The sequence below is a fragment of the Brassica napus genome, chromosome C3, assembly GCF_020379485.1.
Source record: "Brassica napus cultivar Da-Ae chromosome C3, Da-Ae, whole genome shotgun sequence".
Taxonomy (NCBI): domain Eukaryota; kingdom Viridiplantae; phylum Streptophyta; class Magnoliopsida; order Brassicales; family Brassicaceae; genus Brassica; species Brassica napus.
In genome coordinates, this window is record NC_063446.1 from 5,090,887 (window position 1) to 5,105,647 (window position 14,761).

General features: G+C 37.7%; 5 protein-coding genes across 6 annotated transcripts; 4 read left to right on the plus strand and 1 right to left on the minus strand.

The window, feature by feature from the left end:
* The first annotated feature begins 1,433 nt into the window (after positions 1–1,433).
* On the plus strand, positions 1,434–4,414 carry LOC106386720 (acyl-protein thioesterase 2-like). Its single transcript, XM_013826533.3, has 9 exons — positions 1,434–1,610; positions 1,972–2,056; positions 2,157–2,268; positions 2,679–2,715; positions 2,826–2,895; positions 3,295–3,399; positions 3,534–3,684; positions 3,765–3,844; positions 3,998–4,414. The coding sequence occupies exons 2-9, from the start codon at positions 2,023–2,025 to the stop codon at positions 4,168–4,170; spliced, it is 762 nt and encodes a 253-aa protein (XP_013681987.1). The 5' UTR covers positions 1,434–1,610; positions 1,972–2,022; the 3' UTR covers positions 4,171–4,414.
* Positions 4,415–4,697: 283 nt separating this feature from the next.
* Positions 4,698–6,941, plus strand: LOC106386719 (nudix hydrolase 19, chloroplastic). Its single transcript, XM_013826531.3, has 6 exons — positions 4,698–5,370; positions 5,447–5,587; positions 5,657–5,761; positions 5,837–5,936; positions 6,252–6,344; positions 6,446–6,941. The coding sequence occupies exons 1-6, from the start codon at positions 4,765–4,767 to the stop codon at positions 6,727–6,729; spliced, it is 1,329 nt and encodes a 442-aa protein (XP_013681985.1). The 5' UTR covers positions 4,698–4,764; the 3' UTR covers positions 6,730–6,941.
* Positions 6,942–7,234: 293 nt separating this feature from the next.
* On the plus strand, positions 7,235–10,890 carry LOC106386718 (NADH-cytochrome b5 reductase-like protein). Its single transcript, XM_048752108.1, has 13 exons — positions 7,235–7,487; positions 7,686–7,728; positions 7,881–7,956; positions 8,212–8,271; positions 8,386–8,436; positions 8,724–8,778; positions 8,925–8,995; positions 9,093–9,144; positions 9,453–9,530; positions 9,754–9,843; positions 9,932–10,045; positions 10,382–10,450; positions 10,574–10,890. Exons 1-13 carry the CDS (start codon positions 7,320–7,322, stop codon positions 10,628–10,630), a joined length of 984 nt encoding a protein of 327 aa, XP_048608065.1. The 5' UTR covers positions 7,235–7,319; the 3' UTR covers positions 10,631–10,890.
* Positions 10,891–11,020: 130 nt separating this feature from the next.
* LOC106434581 (mitochondrial pyruvate carrier 1) lies at positions 11,021–12,504 on the minus strand. 2 transcript variants are annotated; one of them, XM_013875451.3, is made up of 5 exons: positions 12,259–12,504; positions 11,839–11,953; positions 11,693–11,747; positions 11,472–11,607; positions 11,021–11,278 (listed from the first exon to the last, which is right to left on the minus strand). In XM_013875451.3, exons 2-5 carry the CDS (start codon positions 11,938–11,940, stop codon positions 11,236–11,238), a joined length of 336 nt encoding a protein of 111 aa, XP_013730905.3. In that variant the 5' UTR covers positions 11,941–11,953; positions 12,259–12,504; the 3' UTR covers positions 11,021–11,235. The 2 variants fall into 2 exon arrangements, with proteins under 2 accessions (XP_013730905.3, XP_048608066.1); XM_048752109.1 differs by having other exon boundaries at positions 11,839–11,945; positions 12,259–12,303.
* Positions 12,505–13,403: 899 nt separating this feature from the next.
* Positions 13,404–14,466, plus strand: LOC106385254 (uncharacterized protein At1g15400-like). The gene has a single exon (XM_013825181.3). The coding sequence runs from the start codon at positions 13,887–13,889 to the stop codon at positions 14,217–14,219; it is 333 nt and encodes a 110-aa protein (XP_013680635.2). The 5' UTR covers positions 13,404–13,886; the 3' UTR covers positions 14,220–14,466.
* Positions 14,467–14,761: the final 295 nt, after the last annotated feature.

Genomic DNA, 14,761 nt, shown 5'->3' on the forward strand with positions numbered 1-14,761 from the left:
TGAAGTGTTGCCATATACCTTGTGTAAGGTATCCCATAGCTTCTCTGCAGTCTCACAGTGTGAGTAAGACTCCATGATAGGAGTATCAAGTGAGCCTTTCAAGATAGACAGCACCATGAGATCCTCCTGACCCCATTTGCCTTCATCTACCACTACAACCTCCTTGCCATCTTCTCCTTGGGTGATTTGTCTTGGGGCCTCACTTGTGGTGATGTACTCCCATAGACCTCTTCCTCCAAGAGCTGTCCTGGTCAATCTCGACCAGGTAATGTAGTTAGGACCTTTCAGGATGACTGGAATCCTCACTAGCTTGTGCTGCTCCATCTTTGCTTGCTATTGTCCAGTGGGTTAAAAATAAAAAAAATCGCCAAGAAGAAATTTGAATTTCTGAGGCTAGACAAGAGAGAAAACAAGGGAAGCCAAGATATGTTCTCTAGAAATGAAGAAAGTAAACCAAACAAATGAAAGAGTAAAGTGAATAGAGTAAATTTGCGGAAGCAGTTTGGTGTTCAAGAGCTTGGAGGCTCTGATACCAAGTTAGAAATTGAAGAACATAGTGAAGAACAAGAGAGAGAGGTTTAATCTAGAAAGTAAAGAGAGAGAGATAGAGTAAAGAAGGAGAATCTTATTTGTTTGATTAATTTGCTTATGGGAAGATCTCATATATATAGGGGTTACAAGTATGGCAAATGGTAGATGAGATATGATAAACTAATAATCCATTGTCTTGAGACCTTAACCCACCATGCATGCTTGTCCCTTGTAGTGGCATCTCCATTGTCTTGAGACCTTAATACACCATGCATGCTTGTCCCTTGTAGTGGCATCTCCATTGTCTTGAGACCTTAACCAACCATCTTGTTTCTTATTGCTTCATCTTCACACCTACTTTATTTAGTAGTAGTTTCTTTGTTTGTACATGACACAAAAAAGTTAAGAGAAGCAGCTCTTGTGGACTTTACCTCTACTATCCTTCAGCATATATGTTTGGTGTTTTGTTGTCTGATATCATTGTATAAGAATTGAGCTAATGGGGCTTTTAAATTAACCATACTTAACAAACTTGACGTGATATTCATGCAGCCAGGCAGACGTTATTAGTATTGGAATGGAACATTAGACAAGAGTCCAACACAGGTAATTGCAACTCAAAATCCAAAGCAATATCGATGTGTAAATAAGCACAATTTTATAACCAGGATTGAACAAAACAGGCTATTTCAACATTGTTCTGTGGAATTTTGTTTTGTCTGAATAGTAAGTAACAAAATTATTATAGACACGAACATAACACAAATGTAAAAAACCATTGAATGTAACGTAGACTCATAAAGCCTCGATTGGAAGCCTTAACCAGATTTGGTTGGTTCAAAAGTAAACCGAATCTCCCAAATTCTATTATTAGGGTGAAGACAGATCAAAACAAAAGACTCGGGGATAAAAGTGAAGAGAATCAATAGTAAAGGGGGCGCTAAGGAAAAATAAAAGTTGCAAGCCACATCAAAGTCCAGTTTTATATGGATTGCTGCCGCTGAGCTCTCTCTGTATCTTTTGGTGGCTTCCTTATAGACTTCTCCGTCGCTAGACCCTTGCCGAGGTATCTCTCTCAGGTAAGATCTGTTTCTGGCTCATCCTGTTCGTTCCACCAATTCCTTCCTCATCAATATATATATCGTTTTGATTTCGTTTACAGCTTTTGTTTTGTTTGTTTCGTTCCGATGTAATTTTCCGGCGAAAGCGTCCGAACGGACTCTATATTCTAATGAATCTTCTCTATTTAGTTTCTAGAGGTTAATAGAAAGTTGGAAACAAAGGGATAAAATTTATGTCTTTTTAAATGTGTTTGTGTCAATTTTGAAGTTCTAAAAGGTTTATATCGCTTTTGATGTTTAGTTTGAACAATGTGGTATTTATTTTCTGATGGAATCAATGTGGTGTGTAAAACTAATTGATGTGTTCCTTTCCCTGCAGAGTTTTTTTTTTCTCCCCAGTTCTTCTTCTCAGCATTGCTTGTCATCCATAATGAGTCTCTCTGGTGCTGCTGCAGTTGGTTCGAGTCAGTGTGTTCCTCTCTTCTTTTTTTTTGCTGCGTTTTGATTTGGTCTTGAGTGAGTGAATAACAGGGGGAAAAACTCTCTGTTGCAACGTTATTGCAGGCAGAAACTTGAGAAAAGCGGTGGAGTTTGGGAAAACTCATGTGGTTAAGCCCAAAGGGAAACACCAAGCTACTATTGTCTGGCTACATGGCCTTGGCGACAATGGCTCCAGGTACTTCTTTTATTTCTCTGACGTTGGTTTTGTAATTTTGGATTATCAGCTAGCTAAATAGTTTACAATACATGGCTTCTATATTACGGTTTCCATCTCCGGGCCTTTTTTGAATTGTGTGGATATTTCCTATACACTAATGTCTTTGAGTTATGAGTGTAACTTATGCTGTAGTGTTTAAGTTTAAGCCTTATCCATGTAACTAAGTTTTCTTTCAAGAGTTTTGGTGTTTTTTTCAATGCAATGTCGCTTCACAATCAGCTGAGACAAACCAAGTTAAATTGACTATAGAACAGTTTTTTGCTTCTATTAAGCCATATTTTCTCCTGGAGTTTTGATTAATACGCAGTCAGTTTTAAAAGTTGGCAGTCATGACATTAAAGCTCTTTTTGATTTTGTCCTTACTGCAGCTGGTCCCAGATTTTGGAGACCCTTCCTCTTCCGAATGTGAGTTATAGGCTTCAAGTGATCTCCAGCAGTTGCCTTAATTATGTTAAGCGTGCTCAGTTACTTTACCTTTTGGTCAATGTTAACCCATCTGTGTATATGTGATGTAGATCAAATGGATCTGCCCTACAGCTCCTTCTCAACCAATAAGTCTGTTTGGTGGTTTTCCCTCCACAGCTTGTAAGTTATTTTCTACTTAGCATTCGTCTTTCCTTCTGGTTAGTGGAAACTGTTACTAATCAAAATACTAAGGGAGGTTAAGAGAGTTGCACTTAAATTTTAATCATGTTCTTGCAAATGAATGTGCCAACCAAACCCCAATTTTTTTTTGAAAAGTTAGTCTATAAGGCTCTAAGCAAAGTAGTCAACCAAGTAGTTGGCTTGTGGGCGAGAGTATTATTAGCCAACACATCGTTGGTTTGGCTCCACATCACTAGACCAAAGAGTTCTTCTATTGTTCCTTCTTAATAATGGGAATCTCTATTCAAAAGTTAATCATCAGACTCGTGCACGAATAATAATTCTGAACAGTGAGTATTTTGTGTGAGAAAAAAGTTTGATGAGTTGGTACTGTTGCAGGGTTTGATGTTGTGGACCTCACTGAGAATGGACCTGATGATGTAGAAGGACTGGATGTGGCTGCCGCACATGTTGCAAATCTGTTGGCAAATGAGCCTGCTGACAGTAAGTTTTCCTTCCAAAAACTTGCCTCTTCATTCCCCTCCATATAACCAGTCAAGTTCGACTTTATTGAGCCTGTTTCGGTTTCTTATCGAATCCATTTCTAAAAATACTGTGTTATCTTTTATTGCTTACAGTTAAGTTAGGTGTTGGAGGGTTCAGCATGGGGGCAGGGACGTCTCTGTATTCTGCGACTTGTTTTGCCCTTGGCAAATATGGAAATGGCAATCCTTACCCTATCAATTTAAGCGCAGTCATTGGCTTAAGCGGGTGGCTTCCTTGTGCTAAGTAAGTCTCCTCTTTGTGCCAAAAGTCCTAACGTTCTTCTTGTTTTATAAGAGCTTTGATGGATCTTTTCTTCTTCGAAGGACACTGACTGGTAAACTAGAAGAGGAGCAGATCAAGAACCGGGCTGCATCGTTACCCATCTTAGTTTGTCATGGAAAAGGTAACTAAGCAAACTATGTTACCCTTAAAATTTTGAAATGTTTCATCGCTCAATATGCATAGTGTAAATGCAATTCATGCCTTATTTTGAATTTTTAAACTTTTAAAATAGTCTTCCTGTTCTTGTGCTGATTCATGTACCTTTGGTTTCTAGGTGATGATGTTGTACCGTTCAAGTTTGGGGAGAAATCTTCACAGGCCTTGTTATCACATGGGTTTAAGAAGACGACCTTCAAAGCTTACGGTGCACTTGGTCACTACACAATCCCACAGGAGACGGAGGATGTATGCGCGTGGTTGACATCCACCCTCGGCCTCGAAGGTTGAAAAAGGCTTTTCAATGATTTGTCACTCTCTGATGAAAAAAAACTCGTGATTTTTCATTGATTTGGATTTAAATCTTTCGGATTTTCATTTTTAAGATGTTACATTTGGGATGTTTAAGACTAAGTAGATAAAGCTTGTCGTTTGGCCCTTCTAAACTCTGTCACCTGACCATCGGTAGTCTCAGTTGTGTTTGTTTTCTGGTGGTCGATCGGTTATTTAGCAAAAAAAAATTCATTCCTTTTAAGGTTTTGTTTCTTTGAAAGTATGCCAAATGTTAGTGATAAAATTATTTTAACTAGAAATATAGAACTAAAATGTAATAGATGGGTTAATTGATAAAGAAAATTAAAAGAACACTATTTTTTTTATTTGAATATTACTAATTCATTAAAAGTAGCTCGACGGTTACGCCTAACTAACTGCACAGTTTAAAATGTGCGCGACATAGCTTGACACGTGTGCGCGACATAACACAACACGTGTTCGGACAAGACTTGTCTGAATCATCGTTTCCACTTTCTCACTCCGCCTGAGCTCTCTCTCTAACATGATCATCAAGCGCGAAACAATGGGGGAGTAAAAAAAAAAACAGAGATGCTTTCTCTCTTCCTCTCTTCCTCTTCTTCTTCGTACCTCACACTCTCCAGATCCGTAACTCTCCACTTATCCCGCCGAACAACACTCTCATCCCTCACAATGTCAACGAACCTAAGCACCCACGCGTACGCAGGCAACCCCTTGAAATCCAAAACCCCAAAATCCACCGACACCTTCTCACCTTCCTCCGCCTTTGAATCCCTCAAAGCCCTGATCCCGCAAATCCCCAATCACCCCACGCCTTCCCCCGATTTCAAAGTCCTCCCCTTTAGCAAAGGCCGCCCGCTGGTGTTCTCCAGCGGCGGCGGAGACGCTTCCACCACGTCGCCTATCTGGCATCTGGGGTGGATCAGCTTGGCTGATTGCAAGGGTATGTTAGCGAGCCGCGGGGTTGATATGGACGAGGACTCGCTTGTGTATTTAGGACCCAAGGTGGAGGAAGATTTGGTGTGTTGGGCTGTTGATGTGTCTGAAGAAGAAGAAGACGGCGTCGTTTCGGGGTTGGAAAGTAGGAAGCTTTGTTTCGTCGAGCTGAGGACTTTGATGGTTGCTGCTGATTGGGTGGATCAGCGCGCTATGGATGAGTTGGCTATTGCAGGACATGTATGTGAGCTGCACTCTTCCAAGTGCATTTCATCATCTTTATCATAATGCTTAAGTTGTCTTGTTTCTGTGGCAGGCCAGGGCATTGCTTGAGTGGCACAATGTATCAAGATTCTGTGGGTCTTGTGGAGGTACAAATGTAGCAAAGGAAGCAGGAAGAAGAAAGCAGTGCTCAAACAAGGCTTGCGGAAAGCGGGTTTATCCCCGGGTTGACCCGGTATATGTTTATCCTAAAAAGCATGAGTTACTTTGCAGAACTTAAGGCTGATTGATTTCTCTATACCAGGTGGTTATAATGTTAGTGATTGATCGAGAGAATGATCGTGCGCTTTTAAGCAGACAGTCTCGATATGTACCTAGAATGTGGAGTTGTTTAGCTGGATTTATTGAGGTATAGAAAGAATCTCTCTCACTGCTAAGTTATTTGTTTTGTATGTGTATTGTTACCTATGCTGCTTTTGCTTAGCCAGGGGAAAGTTTAGAAGAGGCTGTGAGGCGAGAAACATGGGAAGAGACAGGCATTGAAGTAGAAGATGTTGTTTATCACAGCTCTCAGCCTTGGCCTGGTAAATTGACTTGTTATAATTGGTGTACTAGTTGTATCATTTAGCTTGTCTTTGTTAGCTCGTGGTTTACAGAGTCTCGTTAGCTAATGTTCAATGCATGCATCCTGTAGAGTCATATTAATGAGAAATTTTACTCGTCTGGCAGATAAAAATTGAGGGTAACCTATATTATGTATTGATTAGAACATTATTTTTTCTTTGAAGATTAAGATATTTAGTCTTGTATCATGTTGATGGGGGTTTGATCTCTTCGTTTGTGGCTTTTTTTGACCTGCAAATTTAACAGAACGATGATATGCTTGTCTTAAACTGCAGTGGGACCAAGTAGCACGCCATGCCAGCTGATGTTGGGGTTCTTTGCTTTCGCCAAGACTCTTGACATAAACGTAGACAAGGAGGAATTAGAAGGTAAGAGTAACTTCAACTCCTTTGGAAAATCCCCAAGAGTTTCTTAACATTCATCACGTTGAGCTCATCTTTAACAACTACCACCATGTTGTGTTGCGCAGATGCTCAATGGCACAGTAGAGAAGATGTGAAGAAAGCACTGGCCTTTGCAGAATACAGGAAGGCGCAAAGAACAGCGGCTTCAAAGATAGAGCAAATCTGTAAAGGTGTGGAGAAAAGCAAGAGTCTGACAACTGATTTCAATGTGGAAAGCGGCGAGCTCGCTCCTATGTTCATCCCGGGGCCATTTGCCATAGCTCACCACCTGATCTCGACATGGGTAGATCAGGGTTCTTGCAATGTTCACTCAAAACCGCAAGCTAGTGTCTCTCTCTCGAGTTTGTAGCTAGAAAGTTACGACTTTGATGCTTTAGAGAAATCAAAACGATTGTTATAGCTTTGATGCTTAATCTGAACTAATCTTTGCGTAAAGACTTGAAAACTTAAGCTGTGTTATAATCTTTGCTTTGGTTTTTAATTTCTTTTCATTTAGCTATTATACAACAATCAATAAGAAAAAAACTACTGTATTTATATAAATAGAAGGCCTTTTATTAATGATGTGTTTATGGAGAGTTTATTGATTTATGTTTTAGTATTAAATTTTTTTATCAAGATTTTGTTTTAAGAATTCCACCGCTCTGATTAGAGTTCACCTGATTTGTAACAGAAATTAAGGGGAGAATAGAGGAAGAGCGAAGGAAGAAGAGTAGAGAGTAGTAAACCTTTCCAAGAGTACTTTGTAGTTTACATAGAGCAAATTGTAATTGGGCTTAAATCATAAACTAAACATAAACGTAAGAAGAAGCCCAACTGGCCCATCTTCATCCTAAGTATTCGTATCAAATGCACTTTCAATCTTCAGGTCTCTCACTCACAAGGTTCTAAACCCCTCCCATTGCGCAACCTTTGTTATTCTCCGAGATCTGAACCACTATGGCTACCTTCTTCCGACGACTCGCTAGGTCAGCTCCGATCGCATTCCCGGCCGCACTCCGATCCCAAATCAAATCTGGTCATGGTACTTTCCGATTCTCTGCCGGCGCGATCGCGGCTCTTTCCGGTGGATTCTCCTGTTACTACCTCACCTCCGGCAACAATCTGGTGAGCTTTTCTTTTCCAAGCTGGTTCGAGTCATTTATATTTGTATTTTGGTCAATATAGATTTTGTTTGTATATCACATTCGATCAGGCGAGTCTAGAGGAACACACTGATTCAGATACTGAAAACGCTTTCGTATCGGTTAATAAAATCTTGTGTGTTTGTTAGTGATTGCTGACTCTCGTTGATGGATCTCACAGGCTTATCTGGATCAAGCTAAGGAAGAGACTGGACCCAAAACAGGTGCTCTCTTTTTTACTCTCAAGTTAACCACGGTTTTTCCTTTAATCTCCGAAACGTTTTTACCTACAATTGATTTTTATCATATTTCTTTATGTTTTATTTTCCTTTTTGCGTCGGGCTCCTCCATACACTTATTATCTGACTGGTTTCAGCTCTGAACCCTGACAAATGGCTCGAGTTCAAGCTCCAAGACACTGCTACAGTTAGCCACAACACCAAGTTGTTCAGGTCTTTGCTCGACTTACTAACTATCTTCATAAATATACACATATTGGCAATAGGGAGCGATGATATGGATAACTAACTAGCTGGTGAATCCTTTGTTTGTTACTTATCCTTTCTTGTGTTATTTTCAACATGTATTAAGTAGTTTGTATCCCTGTAGTGCATATGTGGTAGGCATTATGAAATCATTGTTGGTAAAAAAAATCCAAGTGGTGTTTAACTTTGGTTCTCTTGTTTTCCTTTTTCCTTGAATTCTAGGTTCTCATTTGACCCCTCAGCCAACTTGGGTCTGCATGTTGCTTCTTGTCTCCTCACAAGGTATGTTGCGCTCTAACTCGTACAACTTTACAGTAAAACAAATTTATTTACTGACAACTTGGGTAATTTTCTCCGATGATAAATTTCTAACCTGTTTCCTTTTCCTTTGTACAGGGCTCCTTTAGGCTATAACGCTGAAGGGAAAACGAAATATGTCGTTAGACCGTAAGTTCAGCTAAAAACTTCTCACCAGCTTTGCATGGTTTTTCATGTCCGGACAACCACTTTTTCTGATTGAGTTAAAGAACCTGTTAGCCTAGCCGTTGAGATTACCACTTTGTGGTTTCTAAATTTCAAATTTCTGGATTACTCAATATCTTAACTTATCTTGGAAATACCTCTTCCAGATCTTTACTTTTCTTGCTTCCACTTAAAACTCTTTCAATACTTGTGCTTATGTACGTGGGGCTTCTATTAACCATGTTTATCTTATGTTTGTGAATCAATCTCAGTTACACTCCTATATCAGACCCAGAGGCTAAGGGCTATTTTGATTTACTGATTAAGGTATGACCGTATGAGTGTCTTCTAATATCCATGTGCATCTTTCCACTTTTGCACTATTTTCTAGCAAAGAACTGATTGTGTTATGATTGATCTGATTTCTTCGATTTGTTTTGATTTTGTTATGATGTGTTCACTGCCTTTTGCAGGTATATCCAGATGGAAAAATGAGTCAGCATTTTGCCAGCTTAAAACCGGGGGATGTGTTGGAAGTGAAAGGGTATAATTTCTTGACTTTTAGCATTTACTTACTACGGTTGTTGATAGTTCTTTACTTTATATAATGTTTAACTATTTCTACCTTTTGTTTCTTGTAGACCCATTGAGAAGTTCAAATATTCGCCTAATATGAAGAAACATATTGGCATGGTATAAACCTTTGTTCCCTTATTACAGCCAAGTTTATTGAAGCTTTCTTACACACAATCTGTTCTATATATCGAAATGGAAAGCCTGAAAAAAACATATGTGAAGGTTGAACTTTGAAGATAGGACTTCACTAGTAGTTTTTTCGTTATCTCAATGTATGGAATGATTTCACCTGCTCCCCTTTGTTGAAATACAAGTCCGTAGAAATTCAGTTTCTTAATAATGGATACAAGTCAATGTAATGACAAATAATTTCTGACTGGTAATTTTGTGTGTTGTTTGTATCCGTTTTCTCTTTTTACTTGAAGATCGCTGGTGGAAGTGGGATTACTCCAATGCTTCAGGTGATTGATACCATTGTGAAGAATCCTGAGGACAACACGAAGGTGACCAGTTTATTGCTACCTTATTTTTTTCTCAAAAATGATTATTTGTATACCCCATATTGAAGTATTTAATCTATCCATACATTGCTTAACTTCTACGTATTCCAGATTGTGGTTTCTTTACCCAGATCTTAAAACTGTTATCATCCTTTACAGCTCATTTGAAAACTGTGTTTTCACACAAAATAATCCTAACATGGAAATTACAATTTTGTGTGCACAGATAACACTACTCTATGCCAATGTTTCTCCGGATGACATACTTCTCAAGCAAAAGCTCGATGCACTTCAGGCAAACCACCCAAACCTGAAGGTAGAATCCTCTTTGATTTCTTCAATTGCTTATTTTACTAGCATACACTACTCTTATTAATAAAAAATGAAATGTTTAAAATGGACAGGTATTCTATACTGTTGACAATCCTACTAAAAATTGGAAAGGAGGAGTAGGTTACGTTTCAAAGGATATGGCTCTGAAAGGCTTACCTCTTCCTGCTGACGATACACTTATCCTCGTAAGTTACCTTACAACCTTCAGAACCATTTCTTGTTTTTTGTTAAAAGAAAGTGTTTCTACAATCTAATTCCATCGCTTCTTCCCTTGTGTGCTATGTAATATTTTTCTGCTTAAATATATGACAGTACATTAATTTAATTAGTGAGCTTTTTTCCTTTTCCTTTTGATTTTGGAGTATGGAGATGTTTTATATCAGTTTTCATCATAACAGACTATGTTTCTTAAGAGATCGAGAATTAGGATGTTTACGGATTTGATTTGCCGAAAAAGAAGTTGTGGATAGGAGCAAAGCATTCGCTATTAATTAACGTGGTATTATTTATTGTTATTTCAGGTGTGTGGTCCTCCTGGGATGATGGAGCATGTATCCGGAGGCAAAGCTCCAGACTGGTCACAAGGAGAGGTTTGTTCCAATTCGTCAACATCTTATCTTGGCAAATATCTTTTACTTGAAACCTAAAAACTAGTTAAACCGTTTGATCGAGCTCTTCATGTCTAATTGTTACGTTGGTTTGTTTCACTGCAGGTTAAGGGAATACTCAAGGAACTCGGATTCACAGAGCAAATGGTTTTCAAATTCTGAGAGGATTATGAATCAAAATTCCGTGACGGGTTTCATTTCATGTAATAAAGTGTCCCCAAGCAAACATTAATTGATGCAGTATGAGATTGACACAGTACCTATCAAGCTTTGAAAATAAACAAAGCATAACAGATCAGTTAGTCTTTTGTCTCTAGAAGGACCTTTGCCATACTTTGATTTTGATGATAAATTTCTATGTGATTGAGACTGCAAGATATTGGATACGGTTTGAAAGATAAAAGTTTGTTCATTTGCGTTCATGTCTGTGTTTTCGACTCATGTCAAATCATGTGCTTGGAGAAAGATCCAAAACTCAATTAGCACTCTCAACTTGGCTAAGTCGTCTATTGTTCATTAGCAATTTGTGTTGGAGTAACAGGAAATGTGGACTGCCACCAACATGTCCCAAGTTTTATTATAATCTGTTACTTGTGAAAGAAAAGATATAATTGTCAATGAAGGATCCAACAAGTAAAGCAACCATATAGCTTGGGGAGACAAGACAAACACGTTTCAAAGGAAAATCAAATGGATAGAGATATCAGTAATTCCCCAAGAACAAATGCTTGCAGCGTTAAAGAAACCCTCTCCTTCATCATTTAGGTTTACTGAGACGGTTTCTCCTCTTCTTTCGTGGAGGATAGATACCTGTCATCAAGCACGTTTAAAGGACTTCAAAATAAGCTAGAAAACAACAGGATATGGGCTAAACTGTGGAAGCAATTGCATAAAAAACATACTGGCTTCATCTATAAAACAGTAATCCTATAAGCAAACTTGTTTCCGAGTAGTGCATCTAGACACGAATATATGTGGTTTCTCTGAGGTATATAGAAATTACCCCTGGGCTCTAGCCCAACGAGAGAGCTGGTAGAGCTGAACTGTCTCATTGGAAGCATGGCAGGCAAGTAGGAGATAGTTGCGTGGTTGCACCATCCAGGCAAATCTCATGAACAATGCAGAGTAAATACACATGGCTGTAACAAAACAAATGGCATTAGAGGCTTCACTTAACTATCAATGCTGCAGCATAATATAAGGAAGGCCTTCGTAATAAGATACCTGAGGACATGTTTCCAGAAATCATTTCCGGAGGCTTTTGCATATCCACCAAACCCTATTATTGTTGAAAAAAAAAAAATTAAAAACGATGAATGAATCCCATTGGATCACAAGAAAAGAAAAAGATTGAGAAAGAGAAAGCATACAGCGGCAACAAAGCCCCAGTTAGCGATAGGACCCCAGAAATGGGTTGTTTTAGGTCCAACCGGACTGTTCAAGAATGCTTGGAACCTTGATGCTGTTGCCATTTTATCTAATATTCTGCAAATAATAACAATAAACTAATCCAAGTTTCAGAAAAGCTAAAACAAGTTTCATTGTTTTTTCTATAAAATGTCAACCAAAGAGTGATAAGTAAACAGTACAATCAGATTAATTTATCATCATCAACCGATTCCAATTCGACAAAATCAGAATTACACAATCATCACAATACATTTCGATTCTCAATCTCAAACATTGGAGAACAAAGAATATATCTCTCGATTAAGTTACGTAAAGTGTCTAAAGCGATCCTTTTTATTTGATCCATACTTAGACAATCTACTTTGAGATAAGACACAAACCTGAGGGATGCGAAGTTCTGGGAGCTCGATGGTGAGGGAAATTGAGGGAGTGAGAGAGACCGAGGAAGGAATAACAGAACAAGTCAAAAAGACACAAGTGGCTTGTTGGGCTTTCGTTAACTTAGAGATCAGTAGGAAGATCCACCAAAAGAAAATATTCTCCATTAAATATGGGCTCTCATGAATTGATTATCCAAAAGAACAAATATTCTTTTTTTTTGGGTCAAAAAAGAACAAATATTCTAAAGTTCTAAAATAGTGGTTATCATCAGAAATATTAATATATAATACATGTTGGGTCTAAATGGGTGACCAAAGAATGAAAAAAAATAATGCATTCTTTGTTATTCTTAATTTCTTTTACTATTTATAAGGAATAGTTTTTCATTTCCATTCCTTCTCATTTCTTTTATTATATTGGAATATAAAACAAATTTGTTCTTCACTAAATGTATGAATGGTGAGAGCACCATTAACCCTAGCACCCCAAATGGGGTGCTTCATTTTTTTTTTTTTTTTTGGTTTTTCTTCTAATTTAAAAAAAAAAATTAAAAACGAACCAATCGCGGACTGTCATATATCAGTGGGGTCCGCGAAACAGTGCTAACACCGGTGCTTAGTTAAGCAGAATAAGCATAGGTGCTTAGTTTTTGTGTGGATCTCACCCGCTAATATATTAATTTTTTGCTAAGCATCCCCCTCTAAGTACCCCCATTAATCATGTTCTGACTAAGGAACGGCGAATAATAATGTATTCCCTAATATTCTTTAAAAAAATCACCATTCATAAAAAATAATTTTTCTTTTTCATTTCCTACAATTCTTTTTTTTTTAGAAAAATAAAGAACAAAGTTATTCTTTGTTAAATATGGGATGGAACAACCATTTCTTTTCATTCCTGCAATTTTATACATCTACGTTACTTTCCTATTAGTTTCTCTTATTTCCATAATGGTCACCAATCAGACCCTAAAATTGATAAGGAATAATTTTCCTCTTTATTCTTTTAATTTTATTTTTTTGCATTTTTTCTTTACTCATTCCTAGTGTTTTTATAGCAGTCACCCGTTAGACCAAGTTGTTTATTCATATATATTTAGGAAAATTGATAATTGAGATAACCACTCATTTTGTTGACCCGCGCAAATCAAAGTAAAATCGTTAGGACACGAAATGCATGTCGTCCATCTGGACCAATCTTACATAATAAACTTTTTTTTTATAACTCGTTTTGCGATGACTGTGACAGTTTTATTTCCTTCTGCAATTAGGACATATATATCAAAAAACAGACGGTAAGTTATGTTCTTCGGTTTCCCCTATTTTTGGTAAAATGAATCTAATTTTCCTAGAAATTGTCAGTTTAACCACAAATGTGGAAACCGTAATAAGAAAAGAATATCGTAATAAGAAAATTGGAAAAATGACAAAGTCTTCGACAACAAAGAAATATATAAAAAAGGAAAAACCGTTTCCCATAATAATTCTTGTTTTTTTTTTCTCTCTTTTTTGTTGAAACTTAATATGTTTTTTTGTTTACTTCTCTTCATTTTCTTTTCAAAACCTTTGTGATGATCACAAGCAAATTCCCATTCCATTGAAAGAAAACAAACACAAAGAAGAGAACTATGGCGTTGCAAAGATCGACGACGTCCTTCAGGAGACAAGGATCATCGGGACTCATCTGGAACGACAGATTCTTGAGCGGAGAAATCCGTAACGACGAAAGAAAAGAAGACCGACGTAACGATCATCGAGACGGTTCAATGGCTTCCACCACGGCAACAGTGAAACGTAGCGCATCTGATGGAGGACGTAGCAACGGTGGACGGCTGGAGATTTCTCCAACGTTGGATCCACCTTCCCCTGAAATATCTGCTGGTTGTGGCTTCTGTTCTATGTTTTCGTCTAATCGAAGAAGGAGACGCAGAGGAAGATCATCAAGCGCTGGAAGTTCATAAAACCCTTGATATATACAATTGATGCATATATTATTATTATATTAGGGTTGTTTGTGTGTTCTTCTTTTCTTTATGTGAAAGTTTCGAGATCATGATGGATAACAAAGCGAAGGTTTTGCTTTTTTTGTTTTATGACATGATGTTTGAAGAGAGTGCTTGTTATAGATTTGATCTTTCCAATGCGTGTGTGTTTGTGAAACATTTCGTAACAAAAAACGTCAAATACAAAGCCATTTCGGCCAGCCAACGTGTTAGTATATTTCAACATTCATCAAAAGAGATCTTGTTACCAATGAATGTGGATTGGAAATATTTTTTTCACCAGGTTTCCATGTTGCCATAAGGTTGCAATATTCCCAAGTAAAAGGAGTTTTTTGGTGCAAATTCTTTAATTTGGAATTAGTCATTGTGCTAAAAGTCGGAGACCACAATATGTTTGAAATGAGTGGTATATTACTAAATTATAGTATCTTAATTTCTAGCTTTCTTGTTTTGAAAAAAATCTATGTGATCACTTATATTGAGAGAACTTGAGAAGAGCA